Source organism: Lontra canadensis, unplaced genomic scaffold (assembly GCF_010015895.1).
Source record: "Lontra canadensis isolate GAN:19392208 unplaced genomic scaffold, GSC_riverotter_1.0 scaffold9, whole genome shotgun sequence".
Taxonomy (NCBI): Eukaryota; Metazoa; Chordata; class Mammalia; order Carnivora; family Mustelidae; genus Lontra; species Lontra canadensis.
The window spans coordinates 35,728,764-35,756,038 of NW_022631003.1; the positions used below are offsets into that span (position 1 = coordinate 35,728,764).

Genomic DNA, 27,275 nt, shown 5'->3' on the forward strand with positions numbered 1-27,275 from the left:
CATTTGAGATAATATCTGGGGGGAAGAGAAATTCTATTAATTTCCTAGTTTCCATTGCCAAATGGTTGTGTACTATTTATAGATTTAATCCATTGGTAAAAGGCAAAAAACCAGTACTATATTTTTTTGTCTTCGCTTTTATAGAATCTTATATGGAGAATTGAAAAGAACATACAGCTTTTTTTAAAAAAACATATTTATTTATTTATTTATTTGATGGCGAGAGAGAGAGAGAGAGAGAGAGAGAGAGAGCACGAGCAGGGGGAGGAGCAGAGGGAGAGAGAAGCAGACTCCCCACTGAGCAAACAGACTGATGTGGGGCTTGATCCCAGGACCTAGGATCATGACCTAAGCTCAGGGCAGACACAATGACTGAGCCACCCGGGTCCCCCAAGAGCAAAGAGCTTTGAGACCAGAAAGGTCTAGGTTTAAATCCAAGCTCTATGACCTCCTGGTTTGGAATCTTGCAAGCTGCTTGCTTATTATTGTGTAGGGTAGTTAAGGTCATTAAATATGAGAATGTGGTTGCCTGGGTGGCTCAGTTGGTTAAGCAACTGCCTTCAGCTCAGGTCATGATCCTGGAGTCCCAGGATCGAGTCCCACATTGGGCTCTCTGCTCAGTGGGGAATCTGCTTCTCCCTCTGACCCACTCCCCTCTCATACTCTCTCTCTCTGTCTCTCTCTCAAATAAATAAATAATATCTTTAAAAAAATAAAAAAAATATGAGAATGTATGTAAAGCTCTCTTATCATACCTCAGTGCTTGTGACATGTTAGTTCAGAGCAAGGTGGTGCCAAGCGGTCTGAGAGGCCTGACTGCATTGGTTTGTATCCCAGCTGTGTGACCTGAAGATTCTTGTCCTCATCTTTGTAATGGTGTAGGAACAGTACCTGCTACATTTACCTGGTGCAGATTGCTGTAGAAATGGTTTTCAAACAAATAGCAGTTGTTCCTATTCTTCCTCATCAAGGGGAAATTACCTATTCAAAGACGTGGACTATAAAATGAATGATAAATAATGATGAGGGGAAAAGAAAAAATGCACTTAAAGAACAGGATGACAATAGCCACAGAAAGAAGATGGAAACAACTCCTCATCTGTGCTGTTAGGAAACTCAGGGCGGTGTTTGGATTCCCGGTCTTGTACAAGAATTTGAATTTGATAACCAAGCCACGTATGGACCCACAAAAGCACAATCTGATTTTGTGTACAGTGGTGAGGGTAATTCATGAGAGTGGGTTATGGGGACTGATGTTGGTTTTTGGATGAACTCTCTCCTGCATGTCAAGGAAACTAGGTTCTAGCTTTCACTATGCCACCAATTCATGTATTCTTTTACTCCTCAGTTCCTAGAACTCTGTGGTTTATGAAAAATATAACTACAAGTCATCAACATGACTTTTTAATTTTCCTATAACCTCTAAATGTTAGTATTTTAGCCTAAAAGATGAGTTTTCCTTGTTTCAATTATACATATCATCTCATCAAATATGAGTACAGTATGTTCCTAAAGAGACATTCAGACAAGCAGAGGGCTCAGGAGATGGAGGTGTTTTGTTAAACAAAAGGTCTATATCTGGAAATAAATGTCACTTTTGGAAGTCAAATTACTGTTTTTATGCACCGTAATAATTCAGTTTTCATATATTTAAGTTAGCTTAGTTAACCAAGTGAAATATAGGCTGGAAATACTCTCAGGAAGGCACATTTGAATGGATTCTAATTATTTGTATCATTAAAGGAGTATTTCATCTGAATTTTGCAGTTTGGAACAGTTCATAAAAAATAATTTTTCCATAAGATAGAGTATTTTCTGGAGTGCCTGGGTGGCTCAGTCAGTTAAGCGTCTTCCTTCAGCTCAGGCCTGAATTGAGCCCCAAATTGGGCTCCCTTCTCAGTGGGGAGTCTGCTTCTCCCTCTGCCCCTCACCTCCCTCATGCTCATGCTCTCTTTCTCTCAAGTAAATAAATAAAATATTTTTTTAAAAACTCTGTTAAAAAAGAGAAATATTTTTTGATTCAGACTAATGTGGGGAACTCCTACAACTTTAAACAAGGAAATACCAACAGGGCACTGTTTGTGGACACTGTACAAAATGTTATTTAATGCACTTGGTCCTCTCTGTCTTTAAGGAAAGTTAAAGTAATAATAGATGATTAATTAAAGTTACTGAAAACATTTCACAGTTCAATGAACCTAACATATTTTATTTCTTTCCACAGTCTTCATGAACGCAGCAATTCCCATAGCAGCTGTCCTTGCCGTAAGAAACTTTCTCTTGCTTTTAGAAATGGAACTAAGTCAGTGTTTAGAAATGATTTATGAGCAAGAATGTGCGGGTGGTATTATATGATATTTCACCTCTGCTAGTTTTCTCTTGTAGTCCCATTGTAATAATTCTAATCCAGGGTTTCTCCACGGTTACACTATAAGCCTTTTTGGTCCAGATAATTCTGTGTTGGTAGGTCCTCTCCTCTGCATGAGGACGTGTAGCAGCATCCCTGGCTATTGGATGCTGTTAGCGTTCCCCAGACATTGCCAAGTGTGCCCTGGGGAGCAAAATGAATAGTGGTTGGGAACTAACTGTTGTAATCTTCATGATCTTGTTCCCAGACATTCTTACATCAAGAGAGTGCTAGTTCAACAACCAGAAAAGTACATTACATTTCAAACTGAAATGACAAACTGGAATTACATTTAGTAAGTGTGCATGGAACACGATTGTTGGCACATTTAGTAAAGATCCATAATGGGGACCCTAAAACAATAGAACATCTTCTTTTTCTCTTAGAAAATTTAGTATTGGTTGGATAGAACCTGATTGGTTGTTAAGAACTCTAGGTTCACCTCACAGTTATCCCCCTACTAAGTAATTTGACAGAAGACCATTTCCGAATCTGTAAACAGATTCTGCTCTGCCCTTCTCACAAGTTCACTGCTAGGATGATATGTAAGCCATTAAGGACTATCAATAACAAATCTTTTTGTTAGGGAGTAATTTGGGTAAAGTAATTGTTTTCAGAGTTAAGATGGACGTATTAGCGCAGCAAAATAGGTGGTTAGGTTTGTAAAATTGAATGTAAGCGTTTGTGAAACTTTCTCCAGCTTGCTCTAAAGAGCTTCTCTCTTTGTGCAGACATTCGTGACCCATGCGTATGCTAGTGGGAACAATCTAAAACCTGCAGAGGCCTTTGCTTCCCTGTCTCTCTTTCATATCCTGGTCACCCCTTTGTTCCTGCTCTCCACAGTGGTCAGATTTGCAGTCAAAGCCATCATAAGGTATGCCCTGGAATGTCTGGAATTCTTTGCTTGATCATAGAAATTATTTATGCTTGTGGTAGTCAGTTTGGAAGGTATTAAAAAAAAATTCAAATCAGTCCAGAGATAACCATTGTTAAAATTTGAATAGGCTTCTTTTCAGTCTTTTACAATTATTTTTAAATGAAAATAATTATTATTCTGAAATAAAAATTTTGAGTTTCTGTAGCTTTTGACTCCTTATTTCACATATTGTTTTTACAATTTATTGTAAAATTTATTTATTCCCCCCTCTTTAAGATCAGGATGTTTACTGGGTATGCAATAGTCCATTGTTTGAAAGTACTGTACTCTAATTTAATGATTACCTCCTTATTGGGCACTTAGAGTGTTTCTATTTTCTACCTAACATAAATAAAATTTAGATAAACATCTTTTTATATCTTTAAACTTTTCTCTGATTATTTTCTTAAGATAGATTTTTGGAAGTAGGGATACTAGTTCTAACAGTATCCACATTTTAAAAAAGTTTATTAATTTTTAGGTTTTAACTCCAGTATATTTAACACTCAGTGTTATATTAGTTTCAGATGTACAGTACAGTGATTCAACAATTCCATACATTACTCTGTGCTCATTAAGATAAGGGTACTCTTAACCCCCTTCACCTATCTCACCCATCTCCCCACCCACCTCCCTTCAGGTAACTATCAAGTTTGTTCTCTAGAAGTAAGAGTGTTTCTTGGTTTGTCTCTTTTTTCCCCCCTTTGTTTATTTGTTTTGTTTCTTAAATTCCACATATGAGTGAAGTTATATGGTATTTATCTATTTCTGACGGATTTATTTCACTTAGCATTGTACTTTCTAGCTGTAACCATGTTGTTGCAGATGGCGAGATTTCATTCTTTTCTATGGCTGAGTAATATTCATGTGTGTGTGTGTATGTATAAGCATATATATATATATATATATATATATATCCTTATATTCTGTATTAATTCATCTGTTGATGGATACTTGGGTGGTTTCCATCAGTCGGCTATTGTAAATAATGCTGCAATAAACATAGGAGCACATACATCCTTTCGAATTAGTGTTTTTGCATTCTTTGGGTAAATACCCAGTAGTGGAATTACGGGATTGTAGGGTAGTTCTATTTTTAATTTTTTGAGGAAACTCCATACTGTCTTCCACACTGGCTGCACCAGTTTGCAGTCCCACCAACAGTGCATGAGGCTTCCTTTTCCTCCAAATCCTTGCCAATACTTGTTGTTTCTTGTGTTTTTGATTTTAGCCATTCTGACAGGTGTGAGGTGGTACTGCATTGTAGTTTTAATTTGCATTTCCTTGATGATGAATGATGTTGAGCATCTTTTCATGTATCTGTTTGGCCATCTGTAGCTTTTCTTTGGTGAAATGTCTATTCATGTCTTCTGCCCATTTATTAATTAGATTATTTGTGTGGGGGGTTTTGTTTGTTTGTTTGTTTTTTGGTGTGTGTGTGTGTGTGTGTGTGTGTGCGCTCAATTGTATGAATGGTATGAATTTTTAAGGTTCTTTTTTTTTTAAGATTTTATTTGTTTATTTGACAGAGAGATAGAGAGCACAAGCAGGCAGAGCGGCAGGCAGAGGGAAAGGAAGAAGCAGGCTTTCCACTGAGCAGGGAGCCCAATGTGGGGCTCAGTCCCAGGACTCTGGGATCATAACCTGAGCCAAAGGCAGACACTTAACCGACTGAGCCACCCAGGTGCCCCCATTTTTAAGGTTCTTAATGAACCCAGTGTTCATTAAGGTTCTTATTGCTATGTTGCTTTTAAAGAGTGGTAGGTAGGTCAAACATTATACACATATTTGAAATTTTTTTAAAGGTTTTATTTATTTGGGATAGAGAGAGAAAGTGAGTAGGAGGGAGAGGGAGAGAGAATCAGAAGCAGACTCTTCACTGAACGCACAGCCCTGTGTGGGGCTCCATCCCATGACGGCCTGATCACGACCTGAACCGAAACCAAGAGTTGGACACTTAACTGACTGAGCCACCCAGGCTCCCCAGTTTTGAAGATTTTCTTAATGAAAATGGCCATAATATTTTCCAGTACAACTGTATCAGTTTATCTTTGCAGTTATAGTGATGGACAGTGTTCCCATCAATATATATTTACTGCTTTAATTTTAATTAAACCAGGAAAAAATTTAAGTAAGACTCATGGTTTCTGCCAATGGAAATACTTTGCAAAACCTCTCCACATTTTGCTTATTTTAAATATGCTTCTCTAGTTTTTTAACCCATGTATAATTTGTCTCAGACTTACAGTTTCCTACAATGCACAACAATAAAAATAGATGTAATATGATAATGACCATTTCCCACCATTTTTCTTGTGTTATATGAATAAGTATACTACCAAACTTTATTATGCTATATTATATAATGCTGTTTGTGTCACAGTCTACTGTGTCTGATACTTTATTATGAACAGGGAAGTCTTTAAGTAGTATTTAGCTTATGGTATAAGATCTGATAAACATAAAACCTCAGCATGTTTCATAAACAGTCATAATGTCTGGCCTTTGAAAGAAATGTCAAGATGTTACAATACTAAGGAAAATTGGAAAATGGAAGCCTTAAATACATGGAGCTTGGTGTTGCCACCGATAACAATGTTGAACGTTTTCTTATAAGGGCTTTTATTTTTTTTAATTAATTTTTTTTCTTGTAAGGTCTTTTAGAATGAGTTAATTTTCCCAATGGCTATGTATTATGAAAAACACTAGTATTTGACATTTAAAATACCTGAGTCTTCAGTTTGGGACAGTTTTCTATATTGGTTTAACACTGGCTCAATCCCAAAAACCAGAAGATGCATGTCCATTATCTTATTATAAACTGAAATTCTGTTTGGTTATAATAATATCACAGAATGGTTTTAGTCCTGTTCTGTAGGTTATGTCGTGGGTAACCAATTCTGGAGCTGTTGGAGTTTAAGGATTAGACCCTCTGGCCTCGTCTGGCTCCTTTGCTTTTCTTACTGTTCTGCCTCTTAAAAGAGTTGTACGGAACATGGACTGATTTTCGTAGCGCCACTTCCAAATTAGGCAGTGCTCTGGAAGGGAAGCTACTTCAAACAATAAAATTGATGAATGGCCAAAGTCTGCTATTTTGGTCCTTAGTTTCATTTTCCCCATTTAATAGCTGTCCCTTTCATGGTTTCATTTTTAATTGGAATTTGACTTTGTATCTCAAGTGGGGATAAGAAACAGTTGATAAGTTCTACCTAACTTCTCTGAAGTCAGGGGGTTACCAAACATCAAAAGGGCTTAAAGAGTTTATTTGGAAGAAAAAAAAAAAAACAACACCAAAAAAACCTAGAAGTGCTTTTCCACCTAGATAGTATACACAATCCTGCTGCAGTAAATGCTGGCGAAGTTGAGAGTGGATAATGTTCACTGTATATTTCTGCACAGAACTCTTTTTTCTTTATGTCTCAGGGAAAGGCATTTGCCAGTTTGATAAAGACCAGTCTGTTTTCAGGGCTCAGCTCCAGATTTCCCAAACCATAGGCCGAATAGAATCAGCTTATAAAAACTGGCTTCTCTAAAATGAGTCTCAGTGGTTGATTTGTGGGTCCTACAGAGATGACCAGTCAGCAGAGGAGCCAGGCCTTTTCCCCACTGTGTGCTGGTTCTGGGAACCCAAATGAGCTTTTTCCCAGTATTGACTGGGTTTGGCATTTTCTTCTGTGCCTGGGAACCCGTGACCAGTCTTTGATGCCAGTTGGCCCACAACAAGCTGAACAGCCTGTTTATAATCGGAGACTTTGGTGAGCTGATTTTGAAACCTCTTCTTCAGGACCGTGGAAGTCATAAGTTCTTTGCTTCACTCTTAAATGCATCAGAGATTTGGTGGGTTAGAAGGGGATACAGCATACTCCCAAACTTGCATTACACATGCCTGTTAGAGACTTACAAACCTCTCTAATGGAGGAAAATTCCATGCCAGTAAAATTCTTTCCAATGTGAAAATTCTATACTTTCTTTTAAAAATGTTTAGTTTGTTAGCCAAAATGGTCTTCGTGGTGCTCAATGGGTGGGACCCCATGTATACATAATAAAAAATGAAAGAAAGAGGCAGATATGATTCAGGTTTTCTCCTTACAACCCTACACCCCACACTGTTTGAGTTTTCTGGACGTTTTATGATCTATTAATCCAGTCTACATTTGCAAAACAGAGTCACGAAATGGGGAGAAGTAGGAAAAATCACTATTATCTAAAATATTAAAATACTGAGTAAGAGTGATTTTCCAGGATGCTTGCCTCACTTTTCCACTTTGCTTTATTTCTAAGAAAACAATATGTGTTTTTGCTTTTCTGGAGGAGAATGTAAGTTGATATGTTGTATCTTTTATAAATAATTTCCGTGAAGGTTTCTGGTATTTTATGTATAATGCATTATCTATGTCCAAAGATGTTATCTGCCAGGAGTAAAATATGTAAAAACCAATCCCTTGCTTTGTTAAAAAATAACTTCGTATCCATTCTTTCATATACCTCCCAAAGGACTGTATGCTTGGCTGGTCCAGGAGAATTACCTTTGATCAAATAAATTGTTACTGATATTACAGAGTATGCACTTCCACCTGGTCCCTGTTTACAAAAAAATGTTATAGTTCTTACAAGAAAAGCACATAATTGTCAGCAACAAAGTCACTTATTCTCGATTAATATAATAGCACCCGTCCAAGGTACTCAAGCTTTAGCTAAACACCCAAAGTGAAACTTGAAAAGTAAAAAAATAACATGTGTAGCTAAAACCTTAAAGACTGATATGAATTATCCAAACACTTGGGAGATTAGTAAAACACTGACCTAGGAAGATGGTGGAGGCACATTAGAAAATTGGTTGGTATCAAATGCAACTGCTGTCAAATCCTAGTACAGCCCTAGAGTACTCATTGTCCAACCTCCAGCATGTCATTTTGTGTTTCTATAGCTCAGCGCCTTACTTATTAAGTGAGTACTGCAATAGCACCTGCTTATGGCAATTGAAACAATTAAATGAGACAGTGTATGAACAGTGCCCAGCTAGTTGCCTAAATATTTCAGATACTTTACCGATTTCAATTTTGCCAATTTACTCCCATTTTATTAATCTCCATCTGTGCTTCAGAGAGACATCTTCTGTGGGTCTACATGCCCTCGTTAATACTTCGGGTACATTACAAGGAATTAGGAGTTGCAAAGATGAAGGGTAGAGTGAAATCTACAGGGAACCTACAGTCTAGATGGAGAGACCAGGAGGGGAAACTAAATACGATATGGTGTATTATGCTATTTACAGAGTTCTATGTAGAATACCATGGCCCATTATTTGAGTGTCACTGAAGTTTATCGAGTGAGAAAGTAGACAGTCAAGTGAAAATTTAAAAGAGTTACTGTGGCTTCTTCATAAGATCTTAAAGAATAGGTAGGACTCGGTCAGTTGGAGAAAAAGGGAAAACATTTTCAAGCTGAGAGCAATGTATTTGGAGGAAAAGGGTAAGTAAGTAGGTGAGAGATCGTGGTGCATTTAGAGGACTAGACATAGTTGAGTGTGATTGGTGATGGGTTCTGGTGTGGAATGTGGCAGGGGATGAAGCTGGGGGTGGGGGGTAAAATCCTGAGCAGCCTGGAAATGATACTAAGGATGCGGAAGGCAGAGGGGTGCCATTTGCTATTTTAAGGAAAGGAATGCTACATAAACAGATTTGGATTTTCCATATATAACCCAGGCAGCATGGTGGGAATTACTTCAGCCTTGGTCAGCATTCATACATTTTCAATAATTGCTTTGCCTCAGTGATTTCTGAAAGGACCTCAGATGAATAGGAAATGTTTTTTGTATTACCCATTTATTAATTCACCAGAATTAATAAATTCTTTTTTATTAATTTCTTTTCTTGAGACATTACTACGTTGTATTTTTGGCATTGGGCTGGATCCTGAAGATGAAAATCTTTGCTCTTAAGGAGTTCATAGTGTAATGAGGGAGATAGTAATAAAAAATGACAAAATACCAGTGCTGGGGACCCTCAACCAGAGAGCCTAGAATGATGAGGTCAGGGGAAGGGAAAGGACAGGAGGTTCAGAGAAGAATTCCTCTTGGGGTCCTCCGATATTCCTTGTAATTGGAATTCCAAAGTGGAGAGTTATATAGAGGAAAGAAAGTTCTTTGTGCCCCAGTTATGCTCAGAGACCATTGCTTCTTAACGTTTAGCAAGAATGGGGCTCCTTAATTCCATAAAAACTTTAGTAAGATTTGTATGTGTACTAGAAAAGTGAAATGGAGAGTTGAGTCAACTGACTTTACTTAAATGGCTGAGTCACTGGTTTATTCCTTCTTGGATTTATTCAGCAAACATTCATTGAGTAATATATGCCAGGAGCAGCTAGACATAGAGTCACAAGGCAAATGACTCTGTCCCCTGGACTTCCCTTTGTGTGCAAAGACATAGTATGAGACTGTTTAAAAGGTATTCCTTGGAATGGCAAAGCCATGCTCCTTAAAATTCATCTTCAAAATATAAGAACAGAATGACAACTAAAATCTATAAAGGTAAAGAAGATCTTTCACTACTAATTTTGAGGTAGATCTTAGACATTTCTCTCCCAGGAAAAACAATTATAACTATGTATGGTGATAATGTTAACTAGACTTCTTGTGCTGATGAGATTGCAATGTATCCAAATACTGGATCATTATGTTGTATACCTGGAACTACTACATGTCAGTTATACCTCAACTTAAAAAGTAATGAACAAATACCTGTCTTTTAAGATAAATAAATGGCCATTATTTCATAAGGCGTTTCTAATGCTGGCTTTCAGTCTCTATGGTCAGTATCTGCTGACAAAGACGCAAAGAAAGTACACAAACAGAAGACTTTCTTTCTTTTACTTCCTCCCATCCATCTTTCCTTCCTCCCTGCCTTCCTTCCTTCCTTTCCTCTGAAATTCTTTTTAAATAGCAGTAAGATATACATAACATAAAATTTGCCATTTAAACCATTTACGTGTATAGTTCAGCCACAGAGTACATCTACATTGCTGTGCAACCATCACCACAGTCCATTCTGTAACTGCTTCATCTTCGCAAATAGAAAGCTATATTCATCAAACAATAACAATTGCCCCTCCTTCCAGCCCCTGGAAACTCATTGACTTTCAGTCTCTATGAATTTGACTCTTCTAGTACCTCATAGAGGTAGTGGACTCATACGCTATTTGGGGTGGGGGTTGTGCCTGGCTTATTTTACTTAGCATAATGTCTTCAAGGTTCATTCACGTTATCATAACTCTATCTTATTGAATCAAGAATTCCAGAACCCTGGTGCAGGTGCTATTGAAAGCAGTATGGTGATTCCTCAAAAAATTAAACTTAGAATTAGCATAAGGTGTAGCAGTTCCACTTCTGGATATATACCCCCCAAAACTCAACGTGGCAGGAACTTGAACACCCAGGTTCATAGCAGCATTATTCACCGTAGCCAAAGAGGGAAAACAACCCAAATGTCCATCAATGGATGAATAAGTAAATAAAATGTAGTATATACAGATGTAGTATTATTCAACCAAATTTCTTCTTAAACCATTATCTTTTTTAGTTCTCTGTAAGTGAAGTTTGGAAGCTAATTAGAGTTGCTGCAGTGGAATTTACTCACCTTTACGTTCCCAGTGACAAGAAGCAGTTTCTATGGCATTTGAGGCTGCACGCACACACACACACACACACACACACACAAAACAAGCTTTGCAGACCTATTTGGAGGCCTTTAACTTGACGACAAGTTCAAACGAAAAAATATGTAGTACTTTTTTGTTCCACATCTTTACTTTCCAGTTTCCTACCACAGGCGGTATCTTGCCTGTGGTTGATGCGGCATGGGCCAAGCAGTTTGCTCACCTTTGGCATCCTAACATGCTAAAAGGAGCATTTCTTTTGCAACTTCACAGAACTTTCTTTAGCGTATTCTTTTATTTATAGGAGGATGTTTTCAAATCATGTTGTTGTTTCTCTGGTTCTTTTCTTTTGCTCCTGATTCTATAACTGGTTTGAAAAAGTTAGAATGCAAGGGGTAGGTGGGCCAAGGAGTCTTGTGCCCTGCCCGAGGAGACCATAAGAAAGGACGTTTGCAAACTGCTCTTCTACATCCAGGCTTCTCAAATGGTAATGTGCTTAGGAAGCATTTCTGGATCTTGTGAAAATGAGTATTTTGAGTTAGTAGGTCTTGGGTGGGGCCTGAGAATCTCTGGTAAACTCCAGGAGATGATGTTATTGGTCCTTTGCCAACACCGAACAGCAACTCTGTAGAGGCCCGTCTTCCTGCCAGGTTCCGAAAATATATGTAGTGTATAGTGCTCAAGCAAGGTAGCAGAATGGTTATGGACCCCAGAGCTATGTGTTAATATGCTAAATGTTTTTAAGCAAGCTATTTAGCTTCTCTATTACTTATTTCCCCTCATTTGTAAAATTAGAATAGTGTGTATTTCCCTCATTGGCATTATTACATTTATTTATTTGACAGACAGAGATCACAAGCAGGCAGAGAGGCAGGCAGAGAGAGAGGGGGAAGCAGACTCCCTGCTGAGCAGAGAGCCTGATGTGGGGCTCGATCCCACGACCTGGGATCATGACCCGAGTGGAAGGCAGAGGTTTTAACCCACTGAGCCACCCAGGTGCCCCCATTATTATTTTTAACCACTCTGTTTTAAGTTCCTCCTCAACTCCACTGTCTTTGACAAGACACATAATTGAAAAAAAAAAAAAAAGGTGCAAAGAGTTTGGCTGCATTCAAGGAGTGACAAATTGTTACTGGTTTTCCTGAGACATTTCTAGTTTCAGCACTGAAAGTCCCAGGTCCTGGGAGCCTATCATTCTTGGGCAATTTACTTAGGATGCTTGTTCCTCCCAGTTGAATTCCCAGTTGGTCTTGAAAAATGACTCTCAGAAGTGGCTTGCTCAACATGATAGTGAGGGAAATGCTTGTTTATTTTCGTAGAATTTTGTTGGTGGTGGTTTTATTTTTAACCCCTTTTTTGTTTGGTTGGTTTTTGCAGTGTTCAAAAGCTGAATGAGTTTCTCTTGAGTGACGAGATTGGTGAGGATAGCTGGCGAACTGGTGAAGGTTCTCTTCCTTTTGAGTCCTGTAAGAAGCACACTGGAGTGGTAAGTGCTTTTTCTTATTATTGAAGCTGTGAATAGGTAACTGGCCCAAGACTAGAGGATTTCAAATCAGTGTGATTAGAAGAAATTGTAAGCTCCACTTTTAACCTATATAAAGAAAAATGGCCACCTGCTTCTATAACAAAGTTCAGTAGTCTAAAATGCATAAACAGATGTATAAGGCTTGTCATTAGATATCATCAAAGAAATATCCCAAGAGGGACAGCACATGTTCAACTGAAAAAAAATTGAAAGGTTTTCTGCCCAAAACTTTATATAATAATAATATTAAGTAAGCTTACCAACTCCCACACCATATTCTTTTAATAACTTTTAGCTGTATTATACTTTTTAGTTTAAAAAAGTGCTTTTGATGCATTGCATCTTTTGATTCAATATAAATTGTATTACCTTATTTTTATCTTCAAACTGAATATATTGAGTTTGTGTATTATGTGGCTTGAATAAAGTCATAAACTTAGCAGCAGAGCCAGAATTAAAACATGAGTCTGGTTAAGTCCAGAACCAGTTTATTCATCCATTACACAAATATTTACTCAATAGCTACATACAGCCTGGAAACATGTTCAATATTATTTTGTTGTGTATTACATGTAAGATGACATGTACCATATATTTGCCTGTGTTTCTAGATTTATTGCCTACCCTGTACTTTAGGGATATAGCTGAGAACAAGGCACACAGACTCCTCTTTGTCGCAGTTAGCTTTCTTAAGGCAGGAGTCAGATGATAAGTTTAAAAAGTGAGATAATTTCCTTTGGGAAGAAAATAAAATAGGGTACGAGAGAATGACTGGGATACTGGAAGCTAGTGACCATTTCCCAGAAAGGCCACCTCTGAAGAGCTGGCATTTGGGCTGAGACCTGAATAAAGAGTACAAACATACCTGTTCAGCAAAGACTGGGGGAAGAATGCAAAGACCCTGAGGTGGGAATGAATTTGTTGTTCTCAAGGAACAGAGAAACACGTTGTTGAAGCCTGGTAAAGAACAGAGAGATAAGACAAGGTAAGAACAAGGATTGAGGGTCTGGATTGTATTGACATGCAGTTGGAAACCATAAGAGGGTTTTAAAGTGGGGACTAATAGCATTTTGCTTACCTACGTACCTACCTACTATCTATACGTGAATCTTGAACTTGGGACCCTGAGATCAAGACCTGAGCTGAGATCAAGAGTTGGGTGCTTAATGACTGAGCCACTAGGTTGACAGTAATCAGTGGGAACAAGGGTAGAACAGGTAGATCAGTAAAAAGATTATTATAATAACATGGCCAAGAAATGATGATGTTAGAATTAGTTCTGTGGCAGTTGCAGTGGACAGACATCATGAGAAAGTGAGCAGATTCAGTGTACTTTTTTAAAATGTTGAGTGGGTAAAGACTTGCTGATAGACTGGATAGGGAGGCTAAGATGTTAGTGGACTGGTGTTGAGGTAGAATCAAAAAATATATTTGCACATGATAATCTTGAGATATTCTTTGACTTCTAAGAAGAGAAGTCAGCATTGGAGATGGAGTAAATTTAAGAGGGATTAGCCATTAGATAGTTAAATCAGTGAGATTGGATCACATCACTTTCTTGAAAGTTGTGTCTGAAAAGTCTAAAGAAAGTCTTTAAAATTAATATGTACATTTCATAACATTAAATTAGATACTTTTCTAAAGTGGGTCATGTTATAATTAATATTAGTTATTTGTGTTACTATTAGACAAAAATATGAATGTATTTACTACTTTTGTAACCAAACAAAATTACATGCACAATTTTCTGACTGAATTAATTGAGGCTTGGAAAGTCTTTTTACCAGGAAGTCAGTCTATATTAAATTTTTCACTACATCGTTTTTAAAACTACTAAATACAGTTGAGATGAGCACTCAGCTATGTTTAGACCCACTGTTTTCTTCTGCTTTTCTGGAGTTTTACTTTACCCTCTGTTATTTTATTGATCCAGTGTGATTTTGTCTAAGAAGGAGGTACCACTCATGCCTTGTATACACAGGGATAACCATGCCTCAAAATGATTGTTTGCTGTTGTGTGGACATGGACACAAAGATAAGAATGCATTATAGAGTGTCTATACATTGAGACAGCAGGAAGGTCAAGTACTTGATAAGAACCAGCATTGTCATCCTTTGTATTATAGGAGATTACCAAAGAATTTATTAGGTCATCTTTCAGAAATGTGGGGATGAGCAGAGTGGATGACCTCAAGAATTGGGGATGTAGGAGGTTAAGTTTGTGGAGTTAGGGAAATCTGAACAACTTTTTGTATGGGATGAGGGATAGAAGAAAAATTGAACTGAGAAAGGGCTTTGGAAGGAAAAAAGAATCCCCTTCAAATGTATTCAGTATCTTCAGTGTTATTGAAACCAGACTGGACTTCTGATGTCTTTCAGGGTCATTCATCACTGCTGATGGGCCAAACCACAAACGACAAACTTTTTAAAATGGAGTGAAAAAATCTGTGTGTTTGAAAATAACACTAATGGAAACTTCTTCTTGAGAGTTTAAGATGCTATGTATTCTGTAAAAGCTTTGAGTTAAGTGGTTTTGGCTGTAGAATCTCCATGGAGAATTAGTGACATTCTAGAGCCAAAGTCTCTTCAAATTACATCTGTGGAACTCCAACTCAAATCTCTGTCAACACATCTCTTCCTCCCACCCTCTTCTTAGTTTTGTGAAGAACATGACGTCATTCCTTTTGGACCTCTGGGGCAATAGTACTATAGAATTAAAGACTTTAGAAGACAGAGGATTTATGTGAAGGCATAGACCATCTTGTGAGAAAGATACACTTAGCTTGAGGGATACCGACTTTCTACATCTCATGCAACATACATCCAGGGTCATCTGTGAGATTGTGAAAAGAAAAACAGAACTAAAATAAAATTTCAGGAACAATCTCTCCATTTTTTTTTTTTTTTTAGATTTTATTTATTTATTTGACAGACAGAGATAACAAGTAGGCAGAGAGGCAGGCAGAAAGAGAGGGGGAAGCAGGCTCCCTGCTGAGCAGAGAGCCCCATGCGGGAGTCCCAGAGTCCCAGGACCCTGGGATCATGACCTGAGCCAAAGGCAGAGGCTTAACCCACTGAGCCACCCAGGCGCCCCAATCTCTCCATTTTTTTTTTCCAATCTCTCCATTTTTTAAAGTTAAAATTCGTTCAGTATTTTCTTTCTTTCTTTAATATTTTATTTATTTATTTGACAGAGAGAGAAAGAGCAAGAGAGGGAACACAAGCAGGGGGAGTGGGAGTGGGAGAAGCAGACTTCCCACTGAGCAGGGAGCCCAATGTGGGGCTTGATCCCAGGATCCCAGGACACTGGGATCATGACCTGAACTGAAGGCAGACGCTTAACAACTGAGCCACCCAGGTGCCCCATGTTCAGTATTTTCTATGTGACAAAACCAATGTTAGCTCTTCTTAATACCTTTGTAATCTGTGTATTTATTTACACGTAGCCTAGCAATGTACTATTTGATAATTTGATGTTCTGTTGATATAACAATTGATGAAAATTGGAAGGGTAATATCTTATTTGGATTAAATTACTGATTATTTGAGGACATGTCTAATTCCCATAGTGGAAGTCAGTGGATTTTTCAAAAAGCTAAACCTGCAATTCCAGGCCAAAAGAAAAAAAAAGTTTCACAATTCTAGACTACTTTGCTTTTATAGGTAATTTAACAATTTTAAAGTATATTACTACTTAACCTTCATAAAATCTACAAGGTATTTAAGTAAGACAGATAATTTTTTTTGTTGAAATATTTGGTCATAGATTCCTGGCACAAATTTTGAGCTTGTAAATTTTGCTATATTAGAGGTTTACAGAGCTGAATTGTCTACCTTTTCTTTAATCATTTGTCTCTACTGCATGACACTGAAGTCAGATTTAGAGAATAACAGATTTCTATTTCTATGACCTAACCTAAGTTCCTTTTAAGTATGGGAAAACTGTCCAACCTCAGCTAGCATCCTCTTTATAATGGATACTTTAGTCCTTTGACCAGGAACAACACTATAACATTTTTGCAAAAGACTAGATCATTCTCTTATACTTACATCAGCATTATATGTTTATATACTTAAGAAACAATATATATATATACATATTTGGACCAAAAAACTCTGAGATCCTTATGCTTTTTCTCACTCTACAGTGATCCTTGGGTGATGTGTAGCCCAATCTGAGTTATGTGAGTGTATGAGATTCAAAATCCTCATGATTCAATGGGTGATCGAAAAGGTACAGTTGGAGCATTTACAAGCTCAGTGGCCTCCCAAGTAGATTCTAGTTTAACCTGAGTTAGTCTGCCTGCCTTTTGACACACAGACTGGGTATATTTATCGGGAGAGCTGGACGAGGAATATCCAAAACCTAGTTTGGGGCTACACACTTTCCACTCCATCCATTGCAAGAGTCACATCTTTGTGTTTTTACTTTTCTAAAGAGACTTGTGAATTAGGTTTAAAATGATAAGCTTAATGCACTTTTATTATTTGCTTTTTTTTTTTTTTTTTGGAGAAGCCATTGAAAGAATTAAAATATTACATTCACTTTACCTCTTTCATTTTCCTTGGAATTTCAAGTGGAGAAGTAGCAATATGAGTTAATGTTCAGTAAAACATTTTTTTTTTCATAAAGCTTCAACTTGTGTTTTTTTCCCCCCCCATTTGGAATGCAGCAGCCGAAAACTATAAACAGGAAGCAGCCTGGAAGATATCACCTGGACAGCTATGAGCAATCAACCCGGCGTCTACGTCCTGTAGAGACCGAGGATATTGCAATAAAGGTGATTTTATTTCCTGGATTCTTGAATGGCTAGAAACATTTATGTTACTATTTTATGGTGAAGTTCTGTAAACGTGTCCTAAATCGGGTCTTTAAAGTCTCTTTACAGTGATCACCAACCCTCCTAACATTTTCTAAAGTGTTCTGATGAGTTTCATTGCCAGTTCTGCCTTGCCTCCCGACCACATTTCTTACTCCAGCAGTTCTGTTTTAATAACTGGAGCGTGAGCCTTTCTTCTGAATCCGCGTTAGAAGCTAGTCTCCAACGTATTTCCTTTCAAGCTCTTACGTTCCTCTACCTAGTAAATTGATTTATAGAGAACACCAATATTGTAAATACAGGTTTTAAGGAAATAAATCAGATCGTAGTTTTTCTTCAGCAGGGAGGGGCTTGGGCCAGTGTTGCAAGCATCCCCCCGCCCCCCACCGGATTCCCAGTAGTCCTTTGATCCAATTTCAAACAGCCTTTTGTACTCTCCAAGCAAGTGTGCTTAGGTAGTACAGTCCACCAGGGGATAATCAGCTGAGGACTGACCCCCAAAGAGGGGTCACTGCTGTGCAGGGACAGACACCTGAGCAGTCAAGAGCTTTTTGACATCAGTGCAGCCAGAGTCCTGGAGATGATTCCTTTTGAAGAAAACTGTGGACTGCTGGGGTTAACCAGCAACCTGTGCTGCCCAGGCCAGTCAGAGAGTGGGAGCCTCCACACGGAGGCGTGGAGGAGTATCTTAAAGCTGCGGGGCTACTTCCATCTGTATCTGCCTGACAAAATACTTGGCCCACAGTAGGCACTTAGCAGTTGGAGCAAATGTGGGATTGGCTAGAATAAGCAAATGTTAACCCAACTTCTGCCATTGACTTGATGTGTGACATCTGGGCAAATTACTTTGCCTCTCTGAGCTATGGTTTGCCCTTGTTAAGGTGGAAATGCTACTTTAGCATGGTTGTTTCGAGGATAAAAAGTGTCACGTATAAATTTTAAAGAGCTTTAGTGATTCTTAACCATGGCTGTACATTAGGATCTCCCAGATAGCTTTTTTTTTTTTTTTTTAAGATTTTATTCATTCACTTGACAAAGAGAGATCACAAGTAGGCAGAGAGACAGAGAGAGGAGGAAGCAGGCTTCCTGCCAAGCAGAGAGCCCGATGCGGGACTCCATCCCAGGACTCTGGGATCATGACCTGAGCCGAAGGCAGAGACCCAGCCCACTGAGCCGCCCAGGCGCCCACCCAGATAGCTTTTAACAGTGTGTGTGTGAGTGTGTGTGTATGAATATGACCCCGGCATCACCGAAGACAATAGTTATAGTAGTTCCCTAATAATTATAACGTGTGGATAGGATGTAAAGTACTAGGCTATGACAAAGTCTGGAATGAGAGACGATGAAGGGCCCTCTGTGCTTCATACTTCCAATTATGCCACATAACGAGTAATATACACGTGACTGCAGAAACAGGATCGGTCTTTGTTTTAATTGACATTTTCTATTCAATATAGTAAGAATCTAAAAATATATCTTTCCCATGTGCCTTACTAAATTTGTTTTTATTTTGAATGTAAAAAAAAAACCCTGAGGCTCTCATTTGTTTTTTTAAAGTCGACCTTTCATGCACCAAAACAAAACAGAACAAAGCAAAACAAAAAACTCCGCAAAAAAAAGCAAAAACAAAAAACTTGAAAAACTGCTTAGCAATGGGCACTGCAGTTTCAGGCCCACCATCAAGCCTTTAAGTTTTTATTCATGGGGGAAATTCTCAAGTTGGTAATAACTCGTTTGTCTTTTTGAAATTTTTTTTTTTTTTAAAGATTTCATTTATTTATTTGGTAGAGATCACAAGTAGGCAGAGAGAGAGAAAGAGAGGAAGAAGCAGGCTCCCCGCTGAGCAGAGAGCCTGAGGCGGGGCTCGATCCCAGGACCCTGAGATCATGACCTGAGCTGAAGGCACAGGCCTCAACCCACTGAGCCACCCAGGCGCCCCTGAAATCTGTTTTTTATTCTGAAATTGAACATGCATCCAGAAAACTACATAAAATATACATGAACCATTTAATGAAAAAGTTCCACCTATGGGACCAGCAAGAAAAGAGCATCACGGGTTCCCTCCGAAGGTCCTCCCAACACACACATTTCCTGTTCCCTCTCCTATCTCTCCAAGAAACAGTCGCCACCCTGACTTTAATGGTCATCATATCCTTGATTACCCCTGCTATGCATGCCTCCCTAAAAACATATTTTAGTTAAGTTTAAATGTGTGCATGGATGTGTGTACGTCTTGCTTCTTTTGCTCATTATGGATGTCTGGTTCATCCAGATCATCAAGTGACTCGTTCGTTCTCATGACCAGATAGCATTTCAGTGTATGAATATGCCGAACTTTTTCTGTTCTACTTTTGATGGGCTTTTGGCTATTTTCCCACTTGGGGCTATTGTGAACAACTGCCGGGTCATGGGGTCTGTACATCCTCCCCTTTCCCAGATAACAGGAAACTGTTTCCCCAAGTGGTTGTGCCAATGGACACTTTCACCAAGGGCCCTTGAGAGAGGATCGGTTGCTCCACGTCTTCACCAGGGCTTCCAATATTTTGCCAAAGTTTGTACATGAGGAGGTGCCGTTGTAGCTTGTGGTTTTTATTTACTTTTATTTACTTTTCTGATTTCTACCGAGGTTGAGCATCTTTTCATGTATACCTTGGCCATGTGGGTTTCGATTTCCTCTTTTGTGACTTGCCAGCTTATGGGTTCCCTCCCCCTTTAAAAAATGCTGAGGACTACTTCTTTATACTTTATACTTCAGCTGTTTTGGCAGTTATATGTTACAGAACTCTTCTTCCATTTAAAGCTTGGCTTTATCATATCAGAAGTTGTTAATTTTAGTGTAGTCTGGTTTATATAACTTTTTCCTTATGACTGGTTTTTTTTTGTCTCATTTAAGAAAACTTTCCCTACCAGAGGTCAAGAAGATGATTTATATTAGCTTCTAAAGTCTTTGAAGCTACACATTTCACTTTCAGCTCTGGAATCGACCTAGGATCCCTCTTTGTGTTTGGTATGAAGTAGGGATGTGATATAGTGGGGAAATCAGGAACAAATAATTTTGGTTGAAATTTAGCAGTAGTAAATTTAGTGGCAGTAACTTTACTACATTCCACAGTGAGTCAGTAAGGTCTGATTTACTTTTTTATATGACATCCTGTTGTCCCAGTCCCTCATACTGGTCACTGTCCCCTCCGACAGTCAGTGTAGTCTTGTCCACACTTCAGGGATCTTTATATGTCTGGACTGATTGCTGGCCTCTATTTTTTTTCCATTGGTTTCTCTCTCTCAGATTCCACTGTTATGATCATTATAACTTTCTAATAAACGCTGATATATTTTAGGACAAGTTCTTGTACGTTATTGTTTTTCTTCCAAAATATCTTAGCTATTCTTGTCCCTTTTGTGGGAAAGAGGCCTAGGTGCTTCAGGACTTACAGCTCTGAATTTGTCCTTTTATTTATATTTGGACTTGGTATTTCCTTACTCCTTGTTTTAATGATCTTATTTACAAACTACATTTTATTCAGCATTTATACTTATTTTTACCAGGAGGAAATGGATGATGGTCTGTGTAATGTCCTGCCTTTAATTTTTAAAAATTATTTAATTGAAGTAAAATGCATATAGCATAAAATTAACTGTTTTAAAGTGAACAACTCAGTGGCAGTTAGTACCTTCACAATTTTATGCAACCAGCACCTCTCTCCCATTGCAAAATATTTTCATCACCCCAAATGGGAATCCCATACCGATTAAGCAGTCACTCCCCACTTACCCCTCTTTCTTTCCTCTGGCAACCACCAATCTGCTTTCTGTCTTTGTGGATTTATATATCCTGGATATTTTACATAAATGGATCATGTAATAGGTAACTTGCATCTGTCTGGTTCCTTCCTATACTTTTAATACATTCTTTCCCCTTATCTCTGATACCCACTCCTATTCTGTGCCACTGTCATTATGGTACAAGCTCTAATGGGCTCAATATGTGTGCCTAAATATACTCATATCCTTGTAAAATACATAATAAACATCTATGTACTCTCAGTCTCCTGAAATGTTTTCATAATGGTTTGCTCCTTCTTACAACACTACTGTGTTCTCTAGTATGCATCATTGTATTTTCCTTACCCTTAGGGATGGACACTGGCTTTGCCTCCATCTTCCCTCTTTCACAAACGATTCTATGATGATCGTTTTTGTATTTACCCTTTTATGGACATTTGCAAAAATGTATATGTTGCCTGATTTTCCAAGGTCAAACAACTATTTAGGGAAGGCTAGGATTTTAACCCTGGTGGAGACATGAGACTATTTTGTAAAAGGCAGGAGGAAGTGGATGTGCAGATTGCCGCAGGAGAGATTAACTTTGACCCTCTTCCATCATCCTTCTCGAAAGGAGGTAGTTTCCTCTTTTACTTCTGTGTAGCAATACTGTATTCTTCCAGCTCCTTCCTTGCTGCTTTCAGACCATATCTTTTCATCTCTCACAACTTTGTGAAATTTTGGCATTGTCTACCTTTCTCACATGTCTTGTTAGAGGACCTCATAATCACCCCGCACTGTTGCTGAAGACTTGGGTGCCTGTTTCCCTGTCCATCCCTCTGGCTTATTTGGTGCCATGCATGGATGTGATTTAACCTTACAAGTGTACAGTTCTTTAGTATCCCAGCCCAGAAATGTCTTCTCCTGCTCTCCATTTCTACAACCTTGCCTGAGGCCACACCTGGCCACCATCGGGAACTGCCGCTCCTCCAAAATTTTAAACTCTATATTGTGTCAGGCATTGACACTGACAACAGAACGCTACCTGCAGCTCTCTCAGGCCTCACCTTTGCTGACATTGCTTTTTAACCTTACCGAGAGAGACCTCCAGCAAATTAAGCCCCTTCTTTTTCCCTCAGTCTTCTAGCACTTTCCATAATCAATCCCACATCATGCCTGCGACACTCCTGAAACAGACCACTGAGCACTATGGAAGAAAGATACAATGGGCCCATTGGCAAAACCACACATTTAGTATCTCCCCACTCCGCTGCCCCTCAGTAGTTCCTGGCGATCCTCTGCATGCCTCCTGTCAGCATTTGTTTCCATAGCCTCCCACGGCTCTTCTGCTTTCAGCACTGTCTTCTCACCTCCTTCCATGTCCCCTTTGACCTCTTCTCTCTGCAGATACGTTTCACTCCCACTCCACTGAAAACACAAATTATCAGGGAGGGCCTTTCTCAGCTCCACACTGGCCTGCTTCCAAACCCAGGCATATTTGCAGCACTTTGCATCTCAGAGAAACAGGGCTCCTCAGGCTGTTTAATTTCTTGCAGCATCATTTGTCAGTTAGCCACAGTATCATAAATGATACTCTGATATCATACTCTGATATCACAATATCATAAATGATACTCTGACCCAGCCAGCTCTAGTCTTTATTTCCCAGAATATGTTTCATAGTTTCCTGATCTGCGCCTATTTGTATATGTAGGTCTTTACCCCCAAATGCCTTCATTGTAATTCAATATATTTTTCAAAACTAGCTCAAAGACCTCCTCTTCCAAAAATATTTTTTAAACCCCATCTCAGACATCAGTGTTTTTCTTTTTGAAATGTGAATGGTTTTCCTTTTGTTCTACTTAGTGTCTGCCCGTCCCCTCTATTTGTTACTCAGCCTACACTGTCTGGCACTATACTTGCTCCTGTCCATGGTCTATCTACTCAGCTGGCTGCAACTCCAAGCAAGCAGGGAGGAGACGTTGTACCTTCTTTGTAGCCTACATCCATATGAACGCAGCACCTCACACAGAGTGGGTGCTCAGCAAATATTTGTAAAGCAATCAGAAAGGCATCCCTTCCATGCCACCCTCCTCCGAGGACTAATTTCATGTGCATCTATGCGATAGATATTACTCAATGTCCTGCATTTAACAGGCTAGAGAAAACTTATGTGGAAAATTGCAATCTCGTCTTTTCAAGCAATCTCAGTCCTTTGGTTCTCTTGTACCTCTTTTGTTTCCCATTTTTGTAACTATTAAAACTATCAAATCTACTTCATGCCTGTTAGATTGCTTTAGATGACTGCAGATCTTGTGATTTTTTGCTGGTTGTTGAGGGTTTATCCCACCAATAGATGTTACCTCATTTTTGTGCTTTATTCCTCTCTTCCTTTTACTCTTTGTTTTAACTTCATTGAATAGAGATTAATCCACACAGTTCAGGAAACTCCTTTATTACAAAAACTTCCTCCTTGGTAACAGTCATTTTGTTGGAATCATTTGTCATTATTTCCACTCTATAACTTACATTGCCAGAATTCTGGGAATTACCTAGCAATGAGAAAGTAATCAATTAAAAAAATATTTGGGATGAATGTTATTTAAGAATGCTCTCATGTAAATGATCTAGCAATCCCAAATTCTCAGAGAAAATTGGAATTTTCCTCCTATTTATAATATCACTAATTCAAAGACCCTCCTTTCACTTCCATTCTTTTTTGTTCTTCATTTATACCTCTCAATAGCTAAAACTATAAATTAGAATTTCACCACTATGTGGTCTACCTTGTACTAAAAGTCTTTCAGTGTTCTAAAGAGAAAATGCTTTTAATTGGAATTATTCTCTAACACAAAATATATACATGGTTTCATAATTTAATTTATGTGTTCTTTTCTAGGTCACAAATGGCTACTTTTCATGGGGCAGTGGTTTAGCTACATTATCCAATATAGATATTCGAATTCCAACAGGTAAGTCATTTGTTACTCAGTTTTTAAATTGTTAATTACCAAAACTATGGATATCCAAGATAATTGATCTTAACAACAGCAACAACAACAACAACAAAAGACTTTTTAAACATTATAAACATTATCTATAGTTGTTTTTTTGCACCATGTAGCTCACGAGCCACTGTATCATTGTGGAAATAGCTGGAAATGCTTTTCACTACAGAGTGTATAGACACTGGATAAGCTATCAACTGTCTAAATAAGCTGTTATCAGCTCATTTGCTGATTTGTCCATTTAAGTAATGGGATAGTTGATTTTTTGTTCTGTTTGAGAAAGGATTTAAAGAAAGACCACATAAGAGAATTATTTTCTATCCTGGAAGACAACTAAAGTTTTCAAGATATTTAAGGCTCAAATGCTCAATAATTTTTATTTAAAATGTCTAGGTAATTAAATAAAAATTCATTTTTGAGCTGGCCTGATAGAAAATAGGTTGGGATTTTTCTATTTTACATACATATCAAAGTCTGAAATTAGAGAAGATGTCTTAATGCCAGCCTAAATCCCTTTCATCCCAATTATCAATTTGAGTCAAAACTGCTTTCTCCTGAATGAATTGAATAATAAAACTAATTGAGATTATTTAGGCAAATATTTCATTGCTCTCTTCATTAATCTCAGCTATTCTCATAGTTGGAAACAGTAAAGCAAGACCTATTATCTTTTAAATTTTCTCTCCATTTTCAAAAAAACTTGTGTATCAGAGAAAGGAGCTATGTCAAATAAATACCTTATTGCTGGAGACCAAAAGTGGGCCATTGATTTTGAAACATCATTCTTTCTAAATGTATTTTGGTTTTGTTTTACTAAGAGGATTCCATGTCCTCCTGTTCTTAACCCTGTTTTAATTTCCCTAGGTCAGTTGACCATGATTGTGGGTCAAGTGGGATGTGGAAAGTCTTCTCTTCTCCTTGCTATCCTTGGTGAGATGCAGACACTGGAAGGCAAAGTCCACTGGAGCAAGTATGTGTATTTTTAATTGGTTTCTATTTTTCTGCCATACATCTGATGATCTTCCAAGGGAAGATCCGAATGATAATCCAAAGGAAGAAATTAGACCAATAGATTCCTAGGTTAGAAATCTGAGAATCCCCTCAGAAACAGGTACAGCTTTTTAGTGGAAAACTTAAATGTCATAAATTAAAAATTACAAAACAGTTTCTTACAGAGGTTTAAAGTGACATGAACTAGTATGATTGGGATTGTAAAGATCGATTTTCAAAGTTAAATGGGTAACATTCAAAGAAATAATTTGAAAATTCATCCTGGGTAAAAGAAGGTTTGGAAAACAGACATTATTCAGAAAGCTTAAATGCTAACAGAACCATAATGGTTCAGTGTTCAGTGAAGAAATACCAAATAATCTTTTCCAAAATCTTCATAAAGGGCTGAGAAACCAGCCATTTCTTTTCACACCCAATTTAAAATAGACACTAGAAAGATCTAGTAAGAGAGATATGGGTAGGTCAGAGTGGTATGGAAAAAGAAGATATCTAGCATGGGGTTTCTTCTGAATATTTGAACGGTTGGCTTGGGGTCTTCAAAGCAAATTGCAATAATAAAGTGACTCAGAACCATAATATTATATAATTGTGTGATAAAGAGTTAATCCTATTTATTTAATTCAGCCTACCTGGTAGATTCCCCATAAGCAGTGTATGAAGAAATCGGCTACAGCTTATATAAGAAATTGGATTGTAGACCAGTGGTTCTCAACCACGTGTGATTTTGCTCCAGTGGAGATATTTTTGGTTGTCATACTGGGGAATAGGTTGCTTCTGATCTTGTTGGTAGAGGCTATAGTTGCTTCTAAACATCCTACAATGCACAGGACACCCCCCCACCACCACCACCACATGTGACAGGGAATCATCTGGCCCCAAATGTCAGTTGTGCCGAGGTTGGGAAACCTTAATATTTTGCACCTACTGTTGTGGACTCTACTGTTGCTGACTCTGCTGTTTACACACAGCTATGTCTCAAGAGTGAGTAAAGACTATTTAAGGGCGTTTTTAGAATTGATTCTATGTTAAACTCCAGTGACGAGAAGGAAATGCGTGAATGTGAAATTTGAGTTGGAAACATCCTATATTTGGTATCATGGATGCAAGAAGGAGACTGAGAAATGTTGAGTGTAAATTCTGTTCCTGGTGGGCCAACGTAAAAGACATAGACATGAAACTGTTTAGTGAATATCCAGAAGGGAGCTTGGCAAATAATTGCTACCTACGGTTTGCCTCTTGATGAGTTCCTGGTGATCACTAAGGTCAGGCACCAGGTAGTCTGTCCTGTCACTTTCTCCTCCCATCTTGGATGACTGTATGTTTTGGGAAATAACTTTTACTTGATTAAATTATATTGTGTGCTGTGCACAACCATAATCAAGTTATTTGGGTTTTATTTTTACCTTTGTTTCACTGTCATTAAAAGAGAAAGTATGGGAAACTGACAGAAGAAGCTTGAGATTTTATTTTCAGACCTCTAGGATGTTCTTCTAATCTAGTCTTCTCTATTGTTGTTTAAGATTCCATTTAGGACAGATCAACTTCCACTATTATCATTAATAATCTGTATCATTTTGTTAATGGATAAATAAATGATACAATACTTAGGAAAGTATTTTACATAATCTAGTATTTAATTTTTTGCATTCCTAAGCAAGATATCCTATTTCATTTCATAAAGATAGTGAATTATTTTATTTAAAATAACAAAGTATAGGGTGGCTCAGTCGATTGGTCATCCATCTCTTGATTTTGCCCAGATCATGATTAGGATCAGATCAGGGTCCTAAGATAAGCCCCAGATCAGCCTCCGTGCTAACTGGGGAGTCTGCTTACCCCTTTCCCTCTCCCGCTTGGTCTCTCTTTCTCAAATAAATAAATAAATAAATAAAATATTTTTAAAAAATAAGTAAAATAACATAATATAATAAAGCTTGAAAAATAAAGATAAGGGTATCAAGAATAAAATAAGACTTAAGTAATCTGAGACGTAAATAGGAAGAAATGCATGCACTGGAGTCCTGCGTATTTATGAAATATGGAGCAGAGGTTACACTCTGAGCTTCATGAAAACTAGGCAAAGAGGAAACTAGGGATAAAAGCATATACTTACTCAACAGAGGTTAAGAAATCTTTCTTATGTATCCTAATAATAAAAGCTAATAAAAAAAAG

At 38.0% G+C, this 27,275-nt stretch overlaps 1 protein-coding gene across 11 annotated transcripts in view; it reads left to right on the forward strand.

The window, feature by feature from the left end:
• Window positions 1-27,275, forward strand: part of ABCC9 (ATP binding cassette subfamily C member 9) — a 144,724-nt gene that overhangs the window by 43,004 nt on the left and 74,445 nt on the right. For all 11 annotated transcript variants that reach the window (XM_032855299.1, XM_032855306.1, XM_032855304.1 and 8 more), the window contains 6 exons: window positions 2,225-2,265; window positions 3,139-3,281; window positions 12,354-12,462; window positions 17,175-17,282; window positions 23,983-24,055; window positions 24,956-25,061. In XM_032855299.1, coding sequence (XP_032711190.1) covers window positions 2,225-2,265; window positions 3,139-3,281; window positions 12,354-12,462; window positions 17,175-17,282; window positions 23,983-24,055; window positions 24,956-25,061 — 580 coding nt within the window. The remainder of the gene's footprint in view (window positions 1-2,224; window positions 2,266-3,138; window positions 3,282-12,353; window positions 12,463-17,174; window positions 17,283-23,982; window positions 24,056-24,955; window positions 25,062-27,275) is intronic.